The 18,035-nt window shown below is 44.6% G+C and overlaps 1 protein-coding gene and 1 long non-coding RNA gene across 5 annotated transcripts in view; one reads left to right on the top strand and one right to left on the bottom strand.

Annotated features, from left to right (window-relative positions):
* Positions 1-18,035, bottom strand: part of LOC114588923 (uncharacterized) — a 41,584-nt gene that overhangs the window by 10,450 nt on the left and 13,099 nt on the right. Inside the window, exon 2 of one of the 4 annotated variants that reach the window (XR_003704547.2) lies at positions 4,661-4,711. The exons of the other annotated variants lie outside the window; for them this stretch is intronic. This is a non-coding gene — a long non-coding RNA (uncharacterized LOC114588923). The remainder of the gene's footprint in view (positions 1-4,660; positions 4,712-18,035) is intronic. 4 annotated transcript variants of the gene reach the window in all.
* On the top strand, positions 14,401-17,458 carry SERTM2 (serine rich and transmembrane domain containing 2). Its single transcript, XM_028714717.2, has one exon. The coding sequence runs from the start codon at positions 14,927-14,929 to the stop codon at positions 15,203-15,205; it is 279 nt and encodes a 92-aa protein (XP_028570550.1). The 5' UTR covers positions 14,401-14,926; the 3' UTR covers positions 15,206-17,458.

Below are 18,035 nucleotides of genomic sequence, written 5' to 3'. Positions count from 1 at the left end.
AAGGCTTGTGGGATTCATTTACATCTAATAATAACAACCAGGAGATGAAAGAATATACAAACTGGGGAAGAAAGAGCACTCCATAAATTCCTGTTAATTAATTTGCCCTGCTTTAACGTCCGTGTGACACTCCAGTGACACTGCCATATTGCTGAAAGGCTGAGTTTCAAAAATGCAAAATGCCCACAGATCTCATTGGTGTGTGTTTACTTGCTTACTTACTTACTTACTTACTTACTTACTTACTTACTTATATCAAACATTTATATTCTGTAGTTTCTAAGCAGCATACAATGATGTTAGAAAAGGAATGCAGTAAGAAAAGATTACCTAAAACACATGCCAAAATAGACAAGTTTTCATCAAACACCAGAGCTTTAACAGGAAGGGGGCATGTCTCATCTCATCTGGGAGGGAGTTCCACAAAACTGGGTCCACAATGCACAACATACAGCTCCTTTAGCTGAATTTCCAAGGCATGAGGAATTGCTAAGAGTGACTTTCCAGAAGATCTCAGTGATCAGGCAGGGATATTAGGAACCAGGCAGTCCTTAAGGTTTCCTGTACCCAAGTTGCTAAGGGCGCTGAGAGTTCTTAGTGGGGGCCTGTTCCCCTAACAGAGCTGCAATTCCCGGAGTTTCCTTGGAACTGGGATTGATTATGTACCCTTCAACATTTCTTTGATGAAAATAGGGATGTCCTGTTCTATCATCATCATCATCATCATCATCATCATCATCACCATCATTATACACCATCCATCTAATTGGGTTGCCCCAGCCACTCTGGGAGGCTTCCAGCATATATAAAAACATTGAACATTAAAAAACTTTCCTATACAGGGCTGCCTTCAGATGTCTTCTAAAGGTTGTGTAGTATAGTTACTTATCTCCTTGGCTCAGGGGTCATATAACTCCATACACTCCAACATTTCTCCAATCAAAATAGGGGTGTCCTAAGGAAAACTGGGACATTCCAGGATCAAATCAGAAACTGGGATGGCTTCTGTAAATCTGGAACTGTGCCTGGAAAATAGGGACACTTGGAGGGACTGTGATTATTTAACCACTCTGGTCCTAAGATGTTTGGGGCTTCAGACATCAAAGCAAGCACCTTAAATTGATTCCGGAAAACAACAGGGGACCAGTGCAGCTGACAGATCTATGGCTACTGTCTATACCAGGAATCAGAGACCAGTATCCCTCCAGATTTTGTTGGACTCCCATTGGCCCTGCTGGTAAGGGCTTATAAGAGCTGGAGTCCAACAATGCATTGAGGAACACAGGTTCCTTACCCCGGTGCATGCCAGGTTTAGCTTATGCTGTTAAGAATCTTCCTTGGTGACGTGAGGAATATGCGCCAGCTCTCTTTGGGTGGCATCTGGGGGTGGTGGTCATTGGCACAAGGAGAGACTGAGATTGCAAGCTGGGCAAAGATAATCAGCTGTGTTGTGTCCCTCCCAGCCTCAGCTCTGCCAAAAGACTCTGCTTGTTTACAACACAGCACTTGACCTGACGTATTTTACAGCCCTGAAGATGTAAGTGCTTCACAGCCTTGTGATTCTCACTTGAGAGTAAGATTCTCAGCAGCAAAAGAAGCCTCCCAAACACACATTTGAAGCTCTGCTTTTGTGTGAGATTGTAAAACAAAACCATTGAAAGAGAAGAGCAAGAGAGGCCAAAGACCTGGAAGCTGCACAGATACCTTAGTGAATTGCAGCTATGCTGACCTCTTCTGAAGGCTGGGGGGGGGGGGGGAACAAGGGCTTTTCTTCCTACCCCCAGCATTTTAAAAATCCCCGGGACAGCGGAGGACTTCTCCGCTGTCCGGGGCGATCTTAAAATGCTGGCGGGTGGCATTTTAAAATCGCCCCGGGACAGCGGAGGACTTCTCCGCTGTCTGGGGCGATTTAAAAGCCCCGGGAAGGCAGGCAGGGGGGACAAAGACTTTTGCCCCCCGCCAGCCTTCAGAAGAGGTCCAGGACCTCTTCTGAAGGCAGGCGGGGGGCGAAAGTCTTTGCTCCCCCCCCCCGCCTGCCTTCAAAAGCCTTCCGGGACAGCGGAGAAACGTGCTGCGTTTCTCTGCTCTCCCGGGAAGGCAGGCAGGGGGGAACAAAGACTTTTGCCCCCCGCCGGCCTTCAGAAGAGGTCCAGGACCTCTTCTGAAGGCGGGCGGGGGGCGAAAGTCTTTGCTCCCCCCCGCCTGCCTTCAAAAGCCTTCCGGGACAGCGGAGAAACGCGCTGCGTTTCTCCGCTCTCCCAGGAAGGCAGGCAGGGGGGAACAAAGACTTTTGCCCCCCGCGGCCTTCAGAAGAGGTCCAGGACCTCTTCTGAAGGCGGGCGGGGGGCGAAAGTCTTTGCTTCCCCCCCCCCGCCTTCAAAAGCTGTCCTGGACAGGCTTCGCAGACCTCTCCGCACGCCGCCCGGCTTCGGAGCATCGTTCCGAAGCTGGGCAGCGGGAGGAGGTATTCCCGCCCCACCGCCCGGCTTCGGATGGAGGTGTTCCCGCCCCACCGCCCGGCTTCGGAGGAGCCTTCCGAAGCCCGGCGGCGGGTGGAGGTGTCCCCGCCCCGCCGCCAGGCTTCGGAGGAGGTCCGAGGACAGTGGGGAAGACGCGCTGCGCTTCCCCGCTGTCCCGGAGATTTCCCTATGGGCTGTCGTCTTGCGAAGCAAGCCCATAGGGAAATTCGTTTTGCGAAGCGCCTCCAAAACGGAAAACCCTTTCGTCTAGCGGGTTTTCCGTCTTGCGAGGCGTTCGTCTTGCGGGGCACCACTGTATTAAAGGCTTAGCGGCTTAAAGGCTATTAGCTGCTTAGAAAAAGGGGGAGGAAAGCGGAAAAAAACCGCAAGACTCGCAAGACGTTTTCGTCTTGCGAAGCAAGCCCATAGGGAAAATCGTCTTGCGAAGCAACTCAAAAACGGAAAACCCTTTCGTCTAGCGGGTTTTTCGTCTTGCGAGGCACCACTGTACATTAACAAAGCATAAAAAACAATTTGCAACAAACAGTGTGAGCCTATGTATCTGGTTGCAATATTTTGCAATCTCGTCAGCACTCTGCCAGATAAATGAGCGATGCCTGGGTTTCTTTTTTGTAGAACCCAATAAGGTTACAACTGTGATAGTGCAGTCTTTGGGGATACTTTCAGATGCCTATTTATTGCCATGGGATCAGTTAGTGCTCCTCATGCTCAACAGCCTTCTTGTACAAGTGATGGAGGTGATCTCAGGCATGGTGATAACGACATCAAGACTGTTAGTGTTACTTCTGGGTGGCAGTATTTGCACACAAAAATCAGATATCACAGGCAGTATTATCCTAACAGATCCAGCACTAGAGCTTTTAATTATTTGATCTCCTGATGACCCTCAGCTAAGCCAACCTGATCTGGTGGTTCTTCTGCTGGCAGAAGCACAATTGGAGATAGCCAGTCACTGGAATTTGGCTGGACTTTCTATTAAGAGGCTGTCTGGACAAAATATGGCATTGTCAGAAAGATTAGCTTACCAGAATCATGTGGTTTGAGGAATAACTAAAAAAAAGAGAAATTTGATGCAATATTCCAGCCTTTTATTTCTTATAACAAGGATAAGAATCACTTTCTGTAAACTGCTTTGAGTTTATTTGTTTAAAATCAAGCAGTATATAAATTTTATGAAATGAAATAATTAAATAAAATAAAGACGGACATTTACTACAGCCTTCAATGTGTCAGGTTAGACTGTGGAGGGTATATCTAAATAGCCAAAATTCTGCCTAAGAACTTCTGCTTATAAGAAGAGTTTGGATTTGATATCCTGCTTTATCAATACCCTAAGGAATCTCAAAGCGGCTAACAATCTCCTTTCCCTTCCTCCCACACAACAAACACAATGTGAGGTGAGTGAGGCTGTGAGACTTCAAAGACTAGCTCAAGGTCACCCAGCAGCTGCATGTGGAGGTGCGGGGATGCGAACCCGGTTCACCAGATTACGAGTCCACTGCTCTTAACCACTACACCACACTGGCTCCCATTATATTGGACACACACTCTAAATTCTCTTAAATTCTGACTCACTGCATACTTCCTCTGATATTCTGCGATATGAACTTTTGTAGTACCACCTCAAGTGAGGTTATAGACATTGCTTTAATGTACTTTGTCTACATTGTTCTATGTTCATTTTATGTTTTCCAAAACTCAATAAAATAATTTACTAAGGATGACTGTTTGTCTTGGGAGATGTCAACATTCACACCAATGCCATATTGTTTGGAGTAGCTCAGGACAATCATGGGAACATCCCAATATTTCATCAGAGCAGTATATGTAGCTAGCACACTCTGGATTTCATTTTCTCAAGCAGGCAGGGAGAAGGTGGTCTGAAGGTGGGGGACTTTAAAGCAGTCCCTGTGTCATGGTCAGATCACCTCCTGGTGAGTCTCACAATGTCTCCTGGTGTGGCTTACAGTGGCCTTTCCCCACCCTATAAACCACTTTGTGGAAATAAAGGACTGTCCTCCATATGTTAGGTCAGGTGGCTACCCTGTTTCTACTTCTATGTCTAGGAAAACACAACTGAAGGCTTCTGGAACTCACAAATCTATCATTGTGGGTAGAAACTGTGGGCTTGCAGCTGAATTAAGGAAAGAAGAATGGTACTTATCTTTCAAGCAACTTACTGGCTGTAAGTGGGTGCTGAAGTATTCCTGCTCCTGAATCACCATACAGGTCTGTCAGCAATGGCAACAAAAACTCATCAGGAAAGGCTGATTATATTCAGAGAGAGAGAGAATATGACAGATGGACACCCAAAAGACCAAACATATCAGCTGGCACGCTTTGTTCCTTGAGGAATCTGTGAGCTCTAAAAAGCTATCCAACCACTGAACTGAATCTCTGAGTGAACGAAAATCATTTCCAAAGGTTGCCTGTTCATGACAGTCAATCTTCTGAAAAATGTCGTAGTTTTTTAAAAAATGAATAAATTCTGAGGAGTGGTTTATTTTTGCCAGCACTGGGAAGCTACAGGATGGCTACCACATTGAATGAGAATCAGTGTAGGGGTACTTAGGGTGTTGAACTAGGACATAGGAGACCATGGTTCAAATCCCCACTCAGCCATAAAACTCACCAGCTAACTTGGGGCTCTCTCTCAGCCTAACCTACCTCACAGGGTTGTTGTGAGGGTAAGATGTGGGGGAGGAAGTACCATGCATGCCACCTTGAGCTTCCAATGAGCTGCTATGTTTTTACTGTGGGAAACATATTGCCTACTGTGAACAAGAACTCCTGGATTGGTCCGTTTTTAATGTAAAATGGTCATTATGTGTCACTTTTGTACAGAATGCATTTTCTTCCTTTGTTATCTCAAGTGCATCGTTTTTACTTTCTGATTTCTGTGAGATAACTTCTTTTTTCTTTTCTTTTGCATGTTAACAAGAATACCATCATGATACCACCCAAATCTCAAGTAGTTCCCAATAAAACTGGGAGCAATGAGTCTCTTATGTAGGACATCACACAGTGCTTTGGTGCACCTGCTCTCTGCAGGATGTTTGGGCTGAGCCTGTACCAGTCACTTACTTCTGAAAGCAGGTCTGGTCCTACTCTTAGGCAAGATGAGGCACCTACCTCAGGCAATAGATACTAGAAGTGGCAGCAGCCCCTAACCATTCTTCCTGAGTCCCCTAAGCTACCGCTAGCCTGCCGCGCTCAGTTGTGATGTGGGATATCATTATCACATTTTGCCAGTGTTGAAATAAGATTCTAGTGCCAGTCTGGTTCGATTTTGCACATAGAATGGGAGGGGATACCATGTTGTATTTCATAGGAACACAGGGAGTCAGACTCTTGGTCTGCCTAGCCCTGTATTGTCCATAGTGAATGACAGCAGGGTCTTTCTGCATGCAGAGCAGATGCTCTGGCCTCTGAGCTATGTCCTTTTATCAAATGCAATTCTTGGCTTTTTCATTTCCACAGTAACCCATCTGCATGTATATGTAATGTCATTTCAGAACATTCAAGGATCATTCCTCCCTTCCTCTCCTTGTCTGTCTCCTGCATCCTCCAACTGATGGTCAGCATCATTGGGCACCTGCAGAGGGTCCTGCCAGGGTCCGTTGCCAACTCCCAGAGCCACCATGCCCTACTTGTTTCCCCTTCTCTCATGCAGCAAAATACCTTGGGCCAGTCTTTTCTGAACTCCCCTCCCCAAAACCAGGCCAATGGGTTGTGTCCAAATAGGTGTCTACATGTAGTGGGCATTTTTGGCCTAGGGTGTTTCCTATTGACCTAGTTGCATGCTATAGCAGTGAACTGGGAACCCCGAAGCTGAAAATGGCTCTACACCTGAAAGCAACCAGGATTTCATTCTGTCAAATGTGGCTGCATACAAACAGAAGGGGAGGAAACTTGCAAGTTACCGTATTTTTTGCTCTATAAGACTCACTTTTTCCCTCCTAAAAAGTAAAGGGAAATGTGTGTGCGTCTTATGGAGCGAATGCAGGCTGCGCAGCTATCCCAGAAGCCAGAACAGCAAGAGGGATTGCTGCTTTCGCTGCGCAGCGATCCCTCTTGCTGTTCTGGCTTCTGGGATTCAGAATATTTTTTTTCTTGTTTTCCTCCTCCAAAAACTAGGTGCGTCTTATGGTCTGGTGCGTCTTATAGAGCGAAAAATGCAGTATGTGGCACAAATATCATTGGCTGTGATGTATTGCACTTACTTTATTTTGAAGGTTTTCAAAGCCCTGGGGGTGGGGGTGGAACCCTGAAAAACATCGTGATTTGCATGCCTTGTTTGACTATATATTTAAAAAGAATGCTTCCAATCCTACGAAATGTTTTTTAAAATCTCTTTTTTGTTTTGTTTTTATAAAAGAAATCATAATGAGAGAGTGATCATTGCCTTCAAATCTAAGCCTCTGCTTTGTGGCTGGTTGCCTAGAGGGAAAAGGACCAGCCTGCAGCATGGAAGGAATTAAAAAAGGCTTATAGAAACTTTGCTACTAGTGTTGTTGGCAGCTTTCTTTTTTTTCCACCTCTCTCTCTCCCTACTGATGAAGCATAGCTGCGCTTGGAGAGATACCTTTCCCAGCTTACTGTGTCTGTTGCCTATAGAAGCAAAAGGAGGAGAGCGAGCGAGAGAGAGAGACGGTTGACGGAGGCTGCTGTGGTTCAGCCATCCAGAAGATATATGGATCTGTCTCACCCGTGCAGGAAAACCATCAGCAGCACAGTGAGAGCAGGACCATCAACTAGCGTCTAAGGAATTAAGCAGCGCCCCTCCGCCTGTCGCAATGCAAAACTGTGGTGTGCAAAGGAGACGAGAGGAAAGTGTACTTTCTCCTTGGAAAGCCTAGTCTTCCAGCTCAAGCGACAAAACAACAGCTGGTCTCTTTTTTCTTCCAAAGCACCTGCATCTTAGAGGGGATGCTTCCAGGACACCTTGCAGAAAGCAATCTAGGGTACACCTACCAAGGAGGTGTCTTGAGGGGTCACTCTTCTGCTCCTGCTTACGATGAAAGGTAATTGGCTGCACTTGTCAAAATCCAACTGTTTTTATCTCTGTGCCAAGGCTTAGTTAGAAGAATGTGCTATTTTATGCATTTGATATGAAAGGAGAAAATAGACTATCTGCCAACAAAAAAAAGAAAAGCTAGTACTTCCAATTGATGGTTTCTTTTCTTTTCTTTTTTTTAAAAGCATGCATTGAGGTATCAATTTTCTTGGTGTCTGTGCTTTTTCAGGGGGAAGTAAAGAGATTATGTGTGCTACAAATGAGCTAAGCAAAAGTATTGATTTCAGTAGTCAGATTAAGCCCAGACAGCTTGTTTTGGAAACAGGCGGCCTTCAAAAACGCACTAAATGCTACAGCAGCAGAGTGTTTTGACTAACTTTTTCTGCAAGCAGTACCGACTTAATTTCTAGCCCCACAAATATTCACAATAATACTATGCTGTCTACTCTAAAAATCATCCCAATCTGAGTTAACCTAAAATACTAAAACTGATCCTTTTAAAAAGATGGTTAATTTGTTTGTGCTTGGTGAAAATAAGACAGATAGGCTGACTTGTTTGTAACCGCAAGAAAGATGTTTACTGCAGTTGCTTAGCTAACAAGAAGAGTCTTGTTATTCAATCTCTAGAGCTGGGGATAAATAAATTGAATTGTAGAGTTGGAAGGGACTCCAAGGGTTATCTAGTACAGCACCCTGCAATGCAGGAATCATATCCCCCCTCTTCATTTGTATGTAGGGGCATTTAGGGGCAATTAGCTCAGGAGCACAGGAAATTGTGATCTTTTTAAAGCAGAGTTGTGGACAATCTACCGCCCTCCAGAAGATGTTGAAGGAAGCCTCCAACTCCCTTCAGCCCCAGCCAGTGTGGCCAACATTTGGGGATGATGGGAGTTGGAAACTAGCAACAGCTGGAGGGTTGCAGGTTCTGCATTCTCACTATCTAGTTAGGCATCCAGTGAGTTGCTTAACTGAGGATTACTTTTGTGGAAAGATCCACAAATCTTCGAATATGGGATAAAGGTGTCATGTTGTAGTAGTATTCATAGTTCTTCCTCTTTTATCCTCACAAGCCCATGAGGTTAATTAAACTGAGAGAAGGTCGCTGGCCCAAGGTTACCCAGTGAGATTCATAAGTGAGTGAGGATCTGAACCTGGATCTCTTCCAAGTTCAACACTGGGACCGCTAGAATGTGGATGTGTTTTATTCACTATAAACTACTTCAAGATCTTCTGGTAGCAAGTGGTCTATAAACGGAAACAATAAGTAAATAAATAAATAAATACTCCCATCAGCCCCAGAATGACCAATAGTCAAGCATGATGGGACTTGGAGTCCAACAACACCTGGACTCCTCACTCCTCATGCAAAGTAGGACATTTGGCTATACTGTCCTTGGGAGATCTGACTCAGAGGGTTCCAAGGCGAGTGTCTGTGGGTCAAGGCACTTCTGGTTAACAGACTCTGCCTCTGGCTCAGTATTGGTGACAGGGTCTGGATAATAATAATAATAATTTTTTATTTATACCCCACCCTTTCCGGTTCAAAAACCGGGCTCAGGGCAGCTAACAACAAATTTAAAACACTTAATTGTAAAAGCAGCATAAAATACAGTATAAAAACATGAATAACAATAAAATTCAAAATTCAGAAATCAATTTGGTGAAAATAAGCATTAGATAATCCCCAGGGCTAGCTGGCTGAATTGGTCCTACTTGGGCCAGCGAGGAGGCCAGGGGAGAATTAGCTGTGGAGTCTCAGAGCGGGTAATCTTCATAAAAGGGGAGGGGGAGGGAAGAGAAGGGAAATAAAGGATCAGGCTGAGTTCAAATTAAAGGCCAGGTGGAATAGCTCTGTCTTACAGGCTTGATGGAAGGAGGTTAAATCCTGAAGGGCCCTAGTCTCATGGGACAGAGCATTCCACCAGGTTGGAGCCATCACTGAAAAGGCCCTGGCCCTGGTGGAGGATAGTCTGACTTCCTTAGGGTCTGGGACCTCTAAACTATGGTTATTCATGGACCTTAAGGTCCTCTGCGGGGCATACCAGGAGAGGTGGTCCCATAAATATGAGGGCCCTAAGCCACAAAGGGCTTTAAAAGTCAAGACCAGAACCTTGAACCTGACCCTATACACCACCAGGAGCCAGTGCAACTGGTAAAGCACTGGTGAATATGCTCCCATGGCAGGGACCCCGTGAGGAGCCTCGCTGCAGCATTCTGCACCCGCTGGAGTTTCTGGGACAGTTTCAAGGGCAGCCCCACGTAGAGCGAATTACAGTAGGCAAGCCTGGAGGTGACCGTCGCATGGATCACTGTGGCCTGATCAGGGTGGGAAGGGTAAGGGACCAACTGCTTAATGCGGCGAAGATGGAAAAATGTCGCCTTAGCTGTTGCTGTAACCTGCACCTTCATGGAAAGGGAGGCGTCAAGGATTACACCCAAACTCTTAACAGATGGATCCAGCACCCTTATGGCTTCTGCCCCTGGCCCTTCTGATCTAGTTGATTCCTCTGCAGAAAAGAACATTTGCAGAGTGGGTTTATCTGTAGCCCTACCATGCTCCCTACAAGAACTTTACTGTTCACAAAAAGAAACTCTATTGTATGCAAAGAAATGGGCTCTTCGGCAAAAGAAAACAAGAAAGCCCTTGTGCAAGGAAGCATGCACAGACTTTTCAGCTGAGTCTATTCATTCAAATTGATTTGACTCCCCCATAATTTATTTGATCTGTATGTGTAAAGCCTCCCCTGTGGCATTCCTTATAATCTTCTACAAGTCAGGAGGTGTTCTGCATGAAGATTCCCTCTTGCCCTCATCACAGAGCATTCCCTGACACAGAAGACAAGGCAGGAAGTCCATGCACACACATAGTTTTGTGAGCAAATCAGATTCTTCCCTTGCAAGGAACTGAGCAACTACTCTTAAGACTGGAGCATAAAACGAACCACAGGCATCCATGCTAAACTCCCAGCCTCGTTGAATTATCTCCACTCCTTAATCTCTTCCATTTATTAGAAGTGCCTTGTAGAGGCTCATTAATTTGGGGCTCTTGTTTCGTAATTGATTATTACACATGAACTTAAGGTTAATAACTTTAACATAATGCCACCTAATTTTCAGAAGTAACATCTGTGACGCATATTATTTCATTACCAAAAATGGTCTGTTAGGATTTGATGCGAGCTCTGCCTTTTTCAGCAGAAAGAGCTGCAGAAGACAAGAGAGGTGGCTGTCACCACTGTCATGCCACACACCCTCCTCTGCCAGGGGGTGCTCTGCCACCACCCAAAATTACCCTGTACCACTTCTCACTCTTAACAAGATGTATGGCTCTGAGCTGTGTTTCTTATGGGTAACTCTATAACCTGCTTCCACCCCAAATAATATTTATCTGAATAAGTGGGTGGGGAATAATAATAATAATAATAATAATAATAATAATAATAATAATTCCCCTGATGTTAGCAAAGTATGAGGCATGCGGTATAAAGCAATTAATTTATTGAAGAGGACTCATAAACAATGGCTGTGTGATTGCGGATTGTACCTAAGCACATGGTTTCAATCTGTTTATCTTATTTGTTGCTTTATTTTATATACAACAGTAGCTACTATAATACCGATACTACATTAGATGACTAACCCTGCTTCACATCTGCCACCAACTCTCACACAGTCTACCACCCACCCCCAAATGCAACTCCGCTGTCAACTCAACTCTCAACTCGATTCCAAACCCTCTCAGACTAGTATTCAAACTCCCTTTCAAAACTCCCAACCAATCACCGCTCACTATCAGCATTCCAAATTCACCCCTCCCTCTCATCTTAGTTCCTCTAATTTCATTTTTTTTTATTAATTGCATTTATATCCCACCTTTTTCTCCAAAGAGCTCAAGGTGGTTCTCCCCACCCCCCATTTAATTCCCACACCAACCCTGTGAGGTAGGTGAGTCTGAGAGGCAGTGGCTGGCCCAAGATCGCCCAGTGAGCTTCATGGCTAAGTGGAAATTTGAACCCTGGCCCTAGTTTCACCCTTTAACCGGTACATCACACTGGCTCTAACCTATGCTTACCAATGTATTTACCTTAGTTACCCTATTGATATACGTGCTTATACACCTGAACCTTGCAATCACATTTAACCTCTCCATATTGCAACCCATATCATGATATTCAATAGTATCCATTTGCTTCCTCCAATAGTAAACTCAGTACCCCTTTGCTAGTAAGGGGAAACAAGAGGGAGACACCAGGATGCTCAAGAGAACCTTGAAGTTTGCAGCAGTACTGAAAAAACAAAACAACAACCACCACCTAATGTCAACTGACCATTTTTAGTGGCAGCTGAGGTGTGTAGAGGAATGTGAATGAGCTGGCTTGAGCCCATCACAGCTGGGGTATGATGTAGAAAGGCATGGCTGACTGCAACTCCGAAAAGGACTCAAGCACGCTCCTGTTAGGGAGCAATACTGCAAACTTTTGTTGCAGAGCCCATTTGCTGTCTCTACTTAACTTCTGCGTGATTTGTAGTCCGATCACCATATTTAAATGGGTACATTCGCAAGACGAATGCCTCGCAAGACGAAAAGCTCGCTAGACGAAAGGGTTTTCCTTTTTTGAGTCGTTCCGCAAGACAAATTTCCCTATGGGCTTGCTTCGCAAGACAAAACGTCTTGCGAGTTTGTTTCCTTTTTCTTAAAGCCGCTAAGCCGTTAATAGCCGCTAAGCCGCTAATAGCCGTGCTTTGCAAGACAAAAAAACCGCAAGACGAAGAGCCCCGCGGAACGGATTAATTTCGTCTTGCGAGGCACCACTGTACACTTATTTATGCCATTTTAACCTGCATGTTCTAGACAGTAATTCACTTATCTATGCAAGTCCTTAGATATCTAGTACACTGCTAGATCTCAGAGAGTAGACACAGTATAGTACTCTCTACCTGAGCTGTAGGAGCCACGCCTTGAAGAATGCTTAAGGATGCTGATGGCTGGCTCCGTGCATATAGAATGTGTTTAACAGTGTGTTAAATAAGGCAAATGGAGTTTTCTCCAGCAGGGCTAGATTAGGTAATTAAGATTGTGCCTTGGATGACTTAACTGTGGTATTGACCAGGCAAATTATCAAAGTACTATTATGTCTAGGAGTTCTCATGTATGCGCTAAGGAGGGTCACAAGTTCAAACTATAACTTTGTTCTTTGTGTCCCAAGTCTGGGCTTAATCTTCAATAGCATTTTTAAAATGACAGCAAGGCTGAACTCCTTGGTAGCATATCTTTGCTCCTGCTTCTGACAGACATTCATAAAAACACCTGGAAAAGCTTATACATGTACAGACTGTACATCCATGGGTTCCGTCAGTATGACAGGGGGAATAGACCATTTGTATGGAGCCTACACACAGAACAGTTTATATATATATGTGTGTGCTGAATACACATAAGAGTGCAAGAGCAAGGACAATGGGTGTGATCCCATCCCTCCTACATGTGCTCATTTTCAAGTGTGAACTGGAATCTGGCCAACAAACCTATATCTTTTAATTAGTGCAGTGCAAAAGAAAAAGAGGGACGCAGGTGGCGCTGTGGGTTAAACCACAGAGCCTAGGACTTGCCGATCAGAAGGTCAGTGGTTTGAATCCCCGCGACGGGGTGAGCTCCCATTGCTCGGTCCCTGCTCCTGCCAACCTAGCAGTTCGAAAGCACGTCAAAGTGCAAGTAGATAAATAGGTACCGCTCCGGCGGGAAGGTAAATGGCGTTTCCGTATGCTGCTCTGGTTCGCCAGAAGCGGCTTAGTCATGCTGGCCACATGACCTGGAAGCTGTACTCCGTCTCCCTCGGCCAATAACACGAGATAAGCGCCACAAGAGTCGGCCACGACTGGACCTAATGGTCAGGGGTCCCTTTACCTTTAAAAGAAAAAGTGAACAATAAATCTTGCCCCTGATTTTCCACCAATTAATGGGAGAAGAAATTGCATCCAACGGGGTGGGGGGTGGGGGTGGGAATCAGTAAAATTTTAATGGACTGGGTATAGGGTTTTGGGTGTGCTTCTGTTATTGCTGAGGTGGCTGAGAGGTGCATGCAAGCGCCATTTATTTGGGTTGTATCTCATGCTAGCCCTATTCAGAGTAGACCATTGAAGTTAATGGGGACTGCTAAATTAAAACAAAAATTCCTTCCAGTAGCACCTTAAAGACCAACTAAGTTAGTTCTTGGTATGAGCTTTCGTGTGCATGCACACTTCTTCAGATAACTGAAGAACAGGTATCTGAAGAAGTGTGCATGCACACGAAAGCTCATACCAAGAACTAACTTAGTTGGTCTTTAAGGTGCTACTGGAAGGAATTTTTTTTGTTTTGACTATGGCAGACCAACAAGGCTACCTATCTGTAACTGCTAAATTAAAGACATTAAATTCAGCAGGCCTACTTTGAGAACTTGGTTGGATGCAACCCTTTCATTCTGCAAATCATCCCTCCTGTTGTCTGCGCTAAACAGGCTTTCCTAGGGTGCTCATGCTTCAGTCAAAGCTCATGGGAAAAATTCCCTGAGAAAACTCCTCCCAGACATTTTTCTCAGATCAGGAACTGTGGACAGCATGGGAACCTGCAGAGAACTGGACAAATATTTAGCCTTTGGCCACATTGCAGTGATAAGGCAAGCTCAAAACTCAAGGCTGAAGGAAGTTGTAAAGGAATTTAAAAATTACTGTGAGAATGAAGCAGATAAATTGAAGCCTTATTTGCAGAGGAAGAGAACTTATGAGAAACTGCGAGTACAGATTTTGGCAACGCAGTAATTTTTCCTTTTATTACCAAGAGATTCTCTACAATCAAAGAGATTATGTGAAAGTTTGCTTAATAATATAGTCTCTCTCTCTGTCTTTTTATATCTTTATAGAAATATCATGTTGGCTACTGGTACTGCTGTCATTTTGGCCATCTGAAGGTGGGAAGTGGAAAAAGACCAGACTCTTGTTTTTCTGAATATAGTCACTGATGTTTGCCTTCTAGTGAAGACAGGAGTCTGCTTCCAAAAGTAACCAAAGCAGACTTTTGCAAGGTAACTCATGGATCTGTGAGCCATTGGGTGACACTCTTGGTAGGAGATCCTTACCCGCCAAACTCCATTGAGACGTTTATTCCTTCCTGAAAAGAACACAAATATTTTTCAGCCAGGAAGGTTTTTTAAAAAGTAGAAAAAAACCACCACCCAGAAGGAACCTTTGATTGATTCTGCCATTTCCTTAGGCAAAGCCATGTGAGAAGATGACCCTTTGATGAGAACTATTCCTCTATACAAGGCAAAGACTTCAGCCCATCCAATATTGATGCATGAATTACCTCCTAATCTAATCTTTAAGACACTATCAAAGAAGAAGTAAAGAATTCATGAGTGAACAGAGAAAATGGAAAAGGCCTGAGTAAGAAATGACTGAGGTCTATTTCAGATTCCGTGGAAATCTTACTGGTCGTGCCCACCCACCCCCAACCCTGGCTACAGGAGTGGCAAATGCAGATAAATACTCCAACTTGTATATGTATGTAGGGTTGTTTCTGACCCTACTGGCCATCCTACTTATTCTACTTTTCACCATGCTCCTGCGTCTGAAACACGTCATCTCCCCTATTACCACATCTCCAGAGAGCACTGAGAACATCCAGCAGTTTACAGATGTTGAAATGCATGGCAGGATCCCCAGTACTTAGTGGGCTGGAGGCTGGGAAGCAACTGGTTGCAAAAAAAGATTGTCTGCGATGAAAAACCAATTTCATATGGTGGAGTGTGTGGAGTAGAAGATTCTGCTCTCGCATTCTAGATTTCTGGAGTGCAAACTCTGGACAGCCTTGAGGGATGCACTGGCAGAGGGTTGGCCTGGATGGCCTTTAAGGTCCTTTCCAACTCAGTGATTCTACATAGAATTCAGTTTGCCTTGGAAATGGCAAGACAAGTATCCAGCAAGCTTAGCTTGACACTAAGAGCTGTAAGCAGCATGTGCTGTGACGTTTGGTTTCAAACAACCTACATATAGACATATGAAGCCGCTTTATAATGAGCTGGTATAATCTGGCCCTGTACTCATCGTTCTGGACTGGTAAGAGCTCTCCAAAACAGCCCAGGTGACTGGTTTTTTGCAGGAGAAAATAGAGGACTCCTGGACTTAACGATGAATAAAAGCAATAGAAGGAACTAGCACTGTATCAAAACCTGTTTGCCTATCTCTCCCTCTGTGAAAGAGGTTGCAGGTTTATCTGCCTCATTCTCAGGACACTTGAGCACTTCTTCAGAATTCTGGTAGCTGTAGGATTGAGACACCCTTGGGTGGTATGGGAGCTTTTCATTCCAATAAACACTTCTCGGTGCTTCTGCAGCCTCCCTAACTGCCTGTGCTTCTGAAAGAGCCCCATGGGAGAAACTACCGGTACTTCATGACTTATTTCTGGGTTTTAATTGAAGCATGGGAAACCTAGGAAAACTATTACTGAGTACCTGAGACTGCTGTGCTTACAGATTTTATTTCTAAGAGATATATTTCGTTTTTAACCTTTCCACACTGATTTCTTTAAAAGTACAAAGACTTCACTTAAAAAAACAGTTGTCAGGTACACAGTGGGCAGCCTCCTCACCTTCCCATACATTAAGAAAAGCCCAGCTGATGATGTCATGGCTTTGTCAGGAAGGGCACCCAGGAAGGCTGCAGAGCACAGACTACTGGGGAGAAGATTTGTAGAGTGATATAAAGCACACTCACAAACAACTCTAGGCCACCTTGAAGGTAAGTGCAACAAAAACAAAACAAATCTCCCCACAGATTCTTTTTAATGCAGTTTCTTGAGAGAAATGCAGGAGAATTTTTCAGTAGAGCATGAGAAGCAATATGAGCATTAACCACAAGATTAAATACTATACAGCTTCATACCTTTTCTTGGTTATAACCAGAACCAGTGCATAATACAGGAACTAAAGTGTGAGTGATGTATTCTTGAAGGTCATCTTTGCACCCAAAGAGATTCTGTCTCTGCTAACATGAACAGTGGCTTAGTAATTCTGCATGGCTCACCACAGGAAAGCAATGAAGTCCTAAATCTTTCTCTCTCAAGTGATTTGCAAAATCTAGCTTTCCTGCAATATACACATTCCAGTACAGCATTCTGTTCCAAGACCAGAACAACTCTAAAGAATGAGTTCCTGGTTCACTTAAACTGCAGGAGCCAATCCCCATTGGATAGATTAGTTTGTTCCACTAAAATTAACAGGAACTGCTGTGTATGTGTCCTATGCACTAGGATCTCTGGATTGGCAAAAATAACATTCACATTTTTGGACACTAATTTGCCAATCTATCAATGAGTTGGGCAACCTGCACTGGCTCCAACTGAAAAATAATAATGCTAAAATACCCCCTTTCTTTAATCCATCTGGATACTATTCCCTCTATTTCAGGTTCCTTCCCCAAATCTTTGAGGCCTCTTGGCTTTCAATGTGACTATGGTACCAATTGGTGCCTTGTGGTTTCCTTTGAAAGGACAGCCCCTGGTGGATAAAACCAAGGACCCATCTAATCCAGCACCCAATTCTCATAGTGGCCAGCCAATGGGAAGCCCATGAGCAGGACATGAGCACAACAGCACTCTCCCCACTTGTGATCCCCACCCCACCCCACCCTCTTGGCATGTCACCTCTGATACTGGAAACAGTACACAGCTGCAATACTCCTGCTTCTCTCTGCCTCCCAGGTCAGACCTGACTCAGGAGCACAGCTGAGGCTGGGTGTGAGCGCTCGCTTGGGGGGGCGGGGAATGGCGGCCCCTTCAATATTTTTTGGGGGGGCTCAGCCTCCTGCCTAGAAATATTGATGGAGCTGAAGCCCCTTCTGCCCCCACAGCTGGCGTTCCTCCTTGCTATTGCTGCAACTCCCTGTCCATGTGCTCTTTTGTGCGGACCCTGTTCATAAAAACAGACACAGGGAATAATAATAATAATAATAATAATAATAATAATAATAATAATAATAATTTATTTGTTTATATGCCGCCCATCTGACAGGGTTACCCCAACCACTCTAGGCAGCTTCCAAAAAATTAAAACACAATGTGACATCAAAGTGCAAGACTAGTCACCTCTTGCTGGCAAGCAAGCTGAACAAGGTGAATGGGCAGTGACTGCAAAAAGGAAAGGAGGAGAGCCTGCGGACTCTAAAAGTGGGCAGTGGGGTCCCTTCTGGGAAATGGGGCCTGATAAGCACCCAACAATGCCTACCCTGAAAATTTGACACTGCCAAATAAATGAATATACAAGGTGGAGAAAAGTCTTTCAACTATAATGGGTCTTGGGGGGCAGCACTCAGGAGGTTATTCTTAGCAGGTGACTAGAGATATTATTGCCAATATACAAGCATATCTCTTTTAAGTGTTCTTTCAGAGTGAGCACCTGAAGCTTACGCAGCAACAGAATCCATCTGTATAGCCGTGTGCTTATGAACTACACTAACTAATCAGCTAACGCAGTCCTCTTTGTGTTTTTTTCATTAGAAGGTGA

Source organism: Podarcis muralis, chromosome Z, assembly GCF_964188315.1.
Source record: "Podarcis muralis chromosome Z, rPodMur119.hap1.1, whole genome shotgun sequence".
Lineage (NCBI taxonomy): Eukaryota > Metazoa > Chordata > Lepidosauria > Squamata > Lacertidae > Podarcis > Podarcis muralis.
Note: the sequence above shows the minus strand (reverse complement) of the source record. Positions and strands in the feature narration are given on the sequence as shown.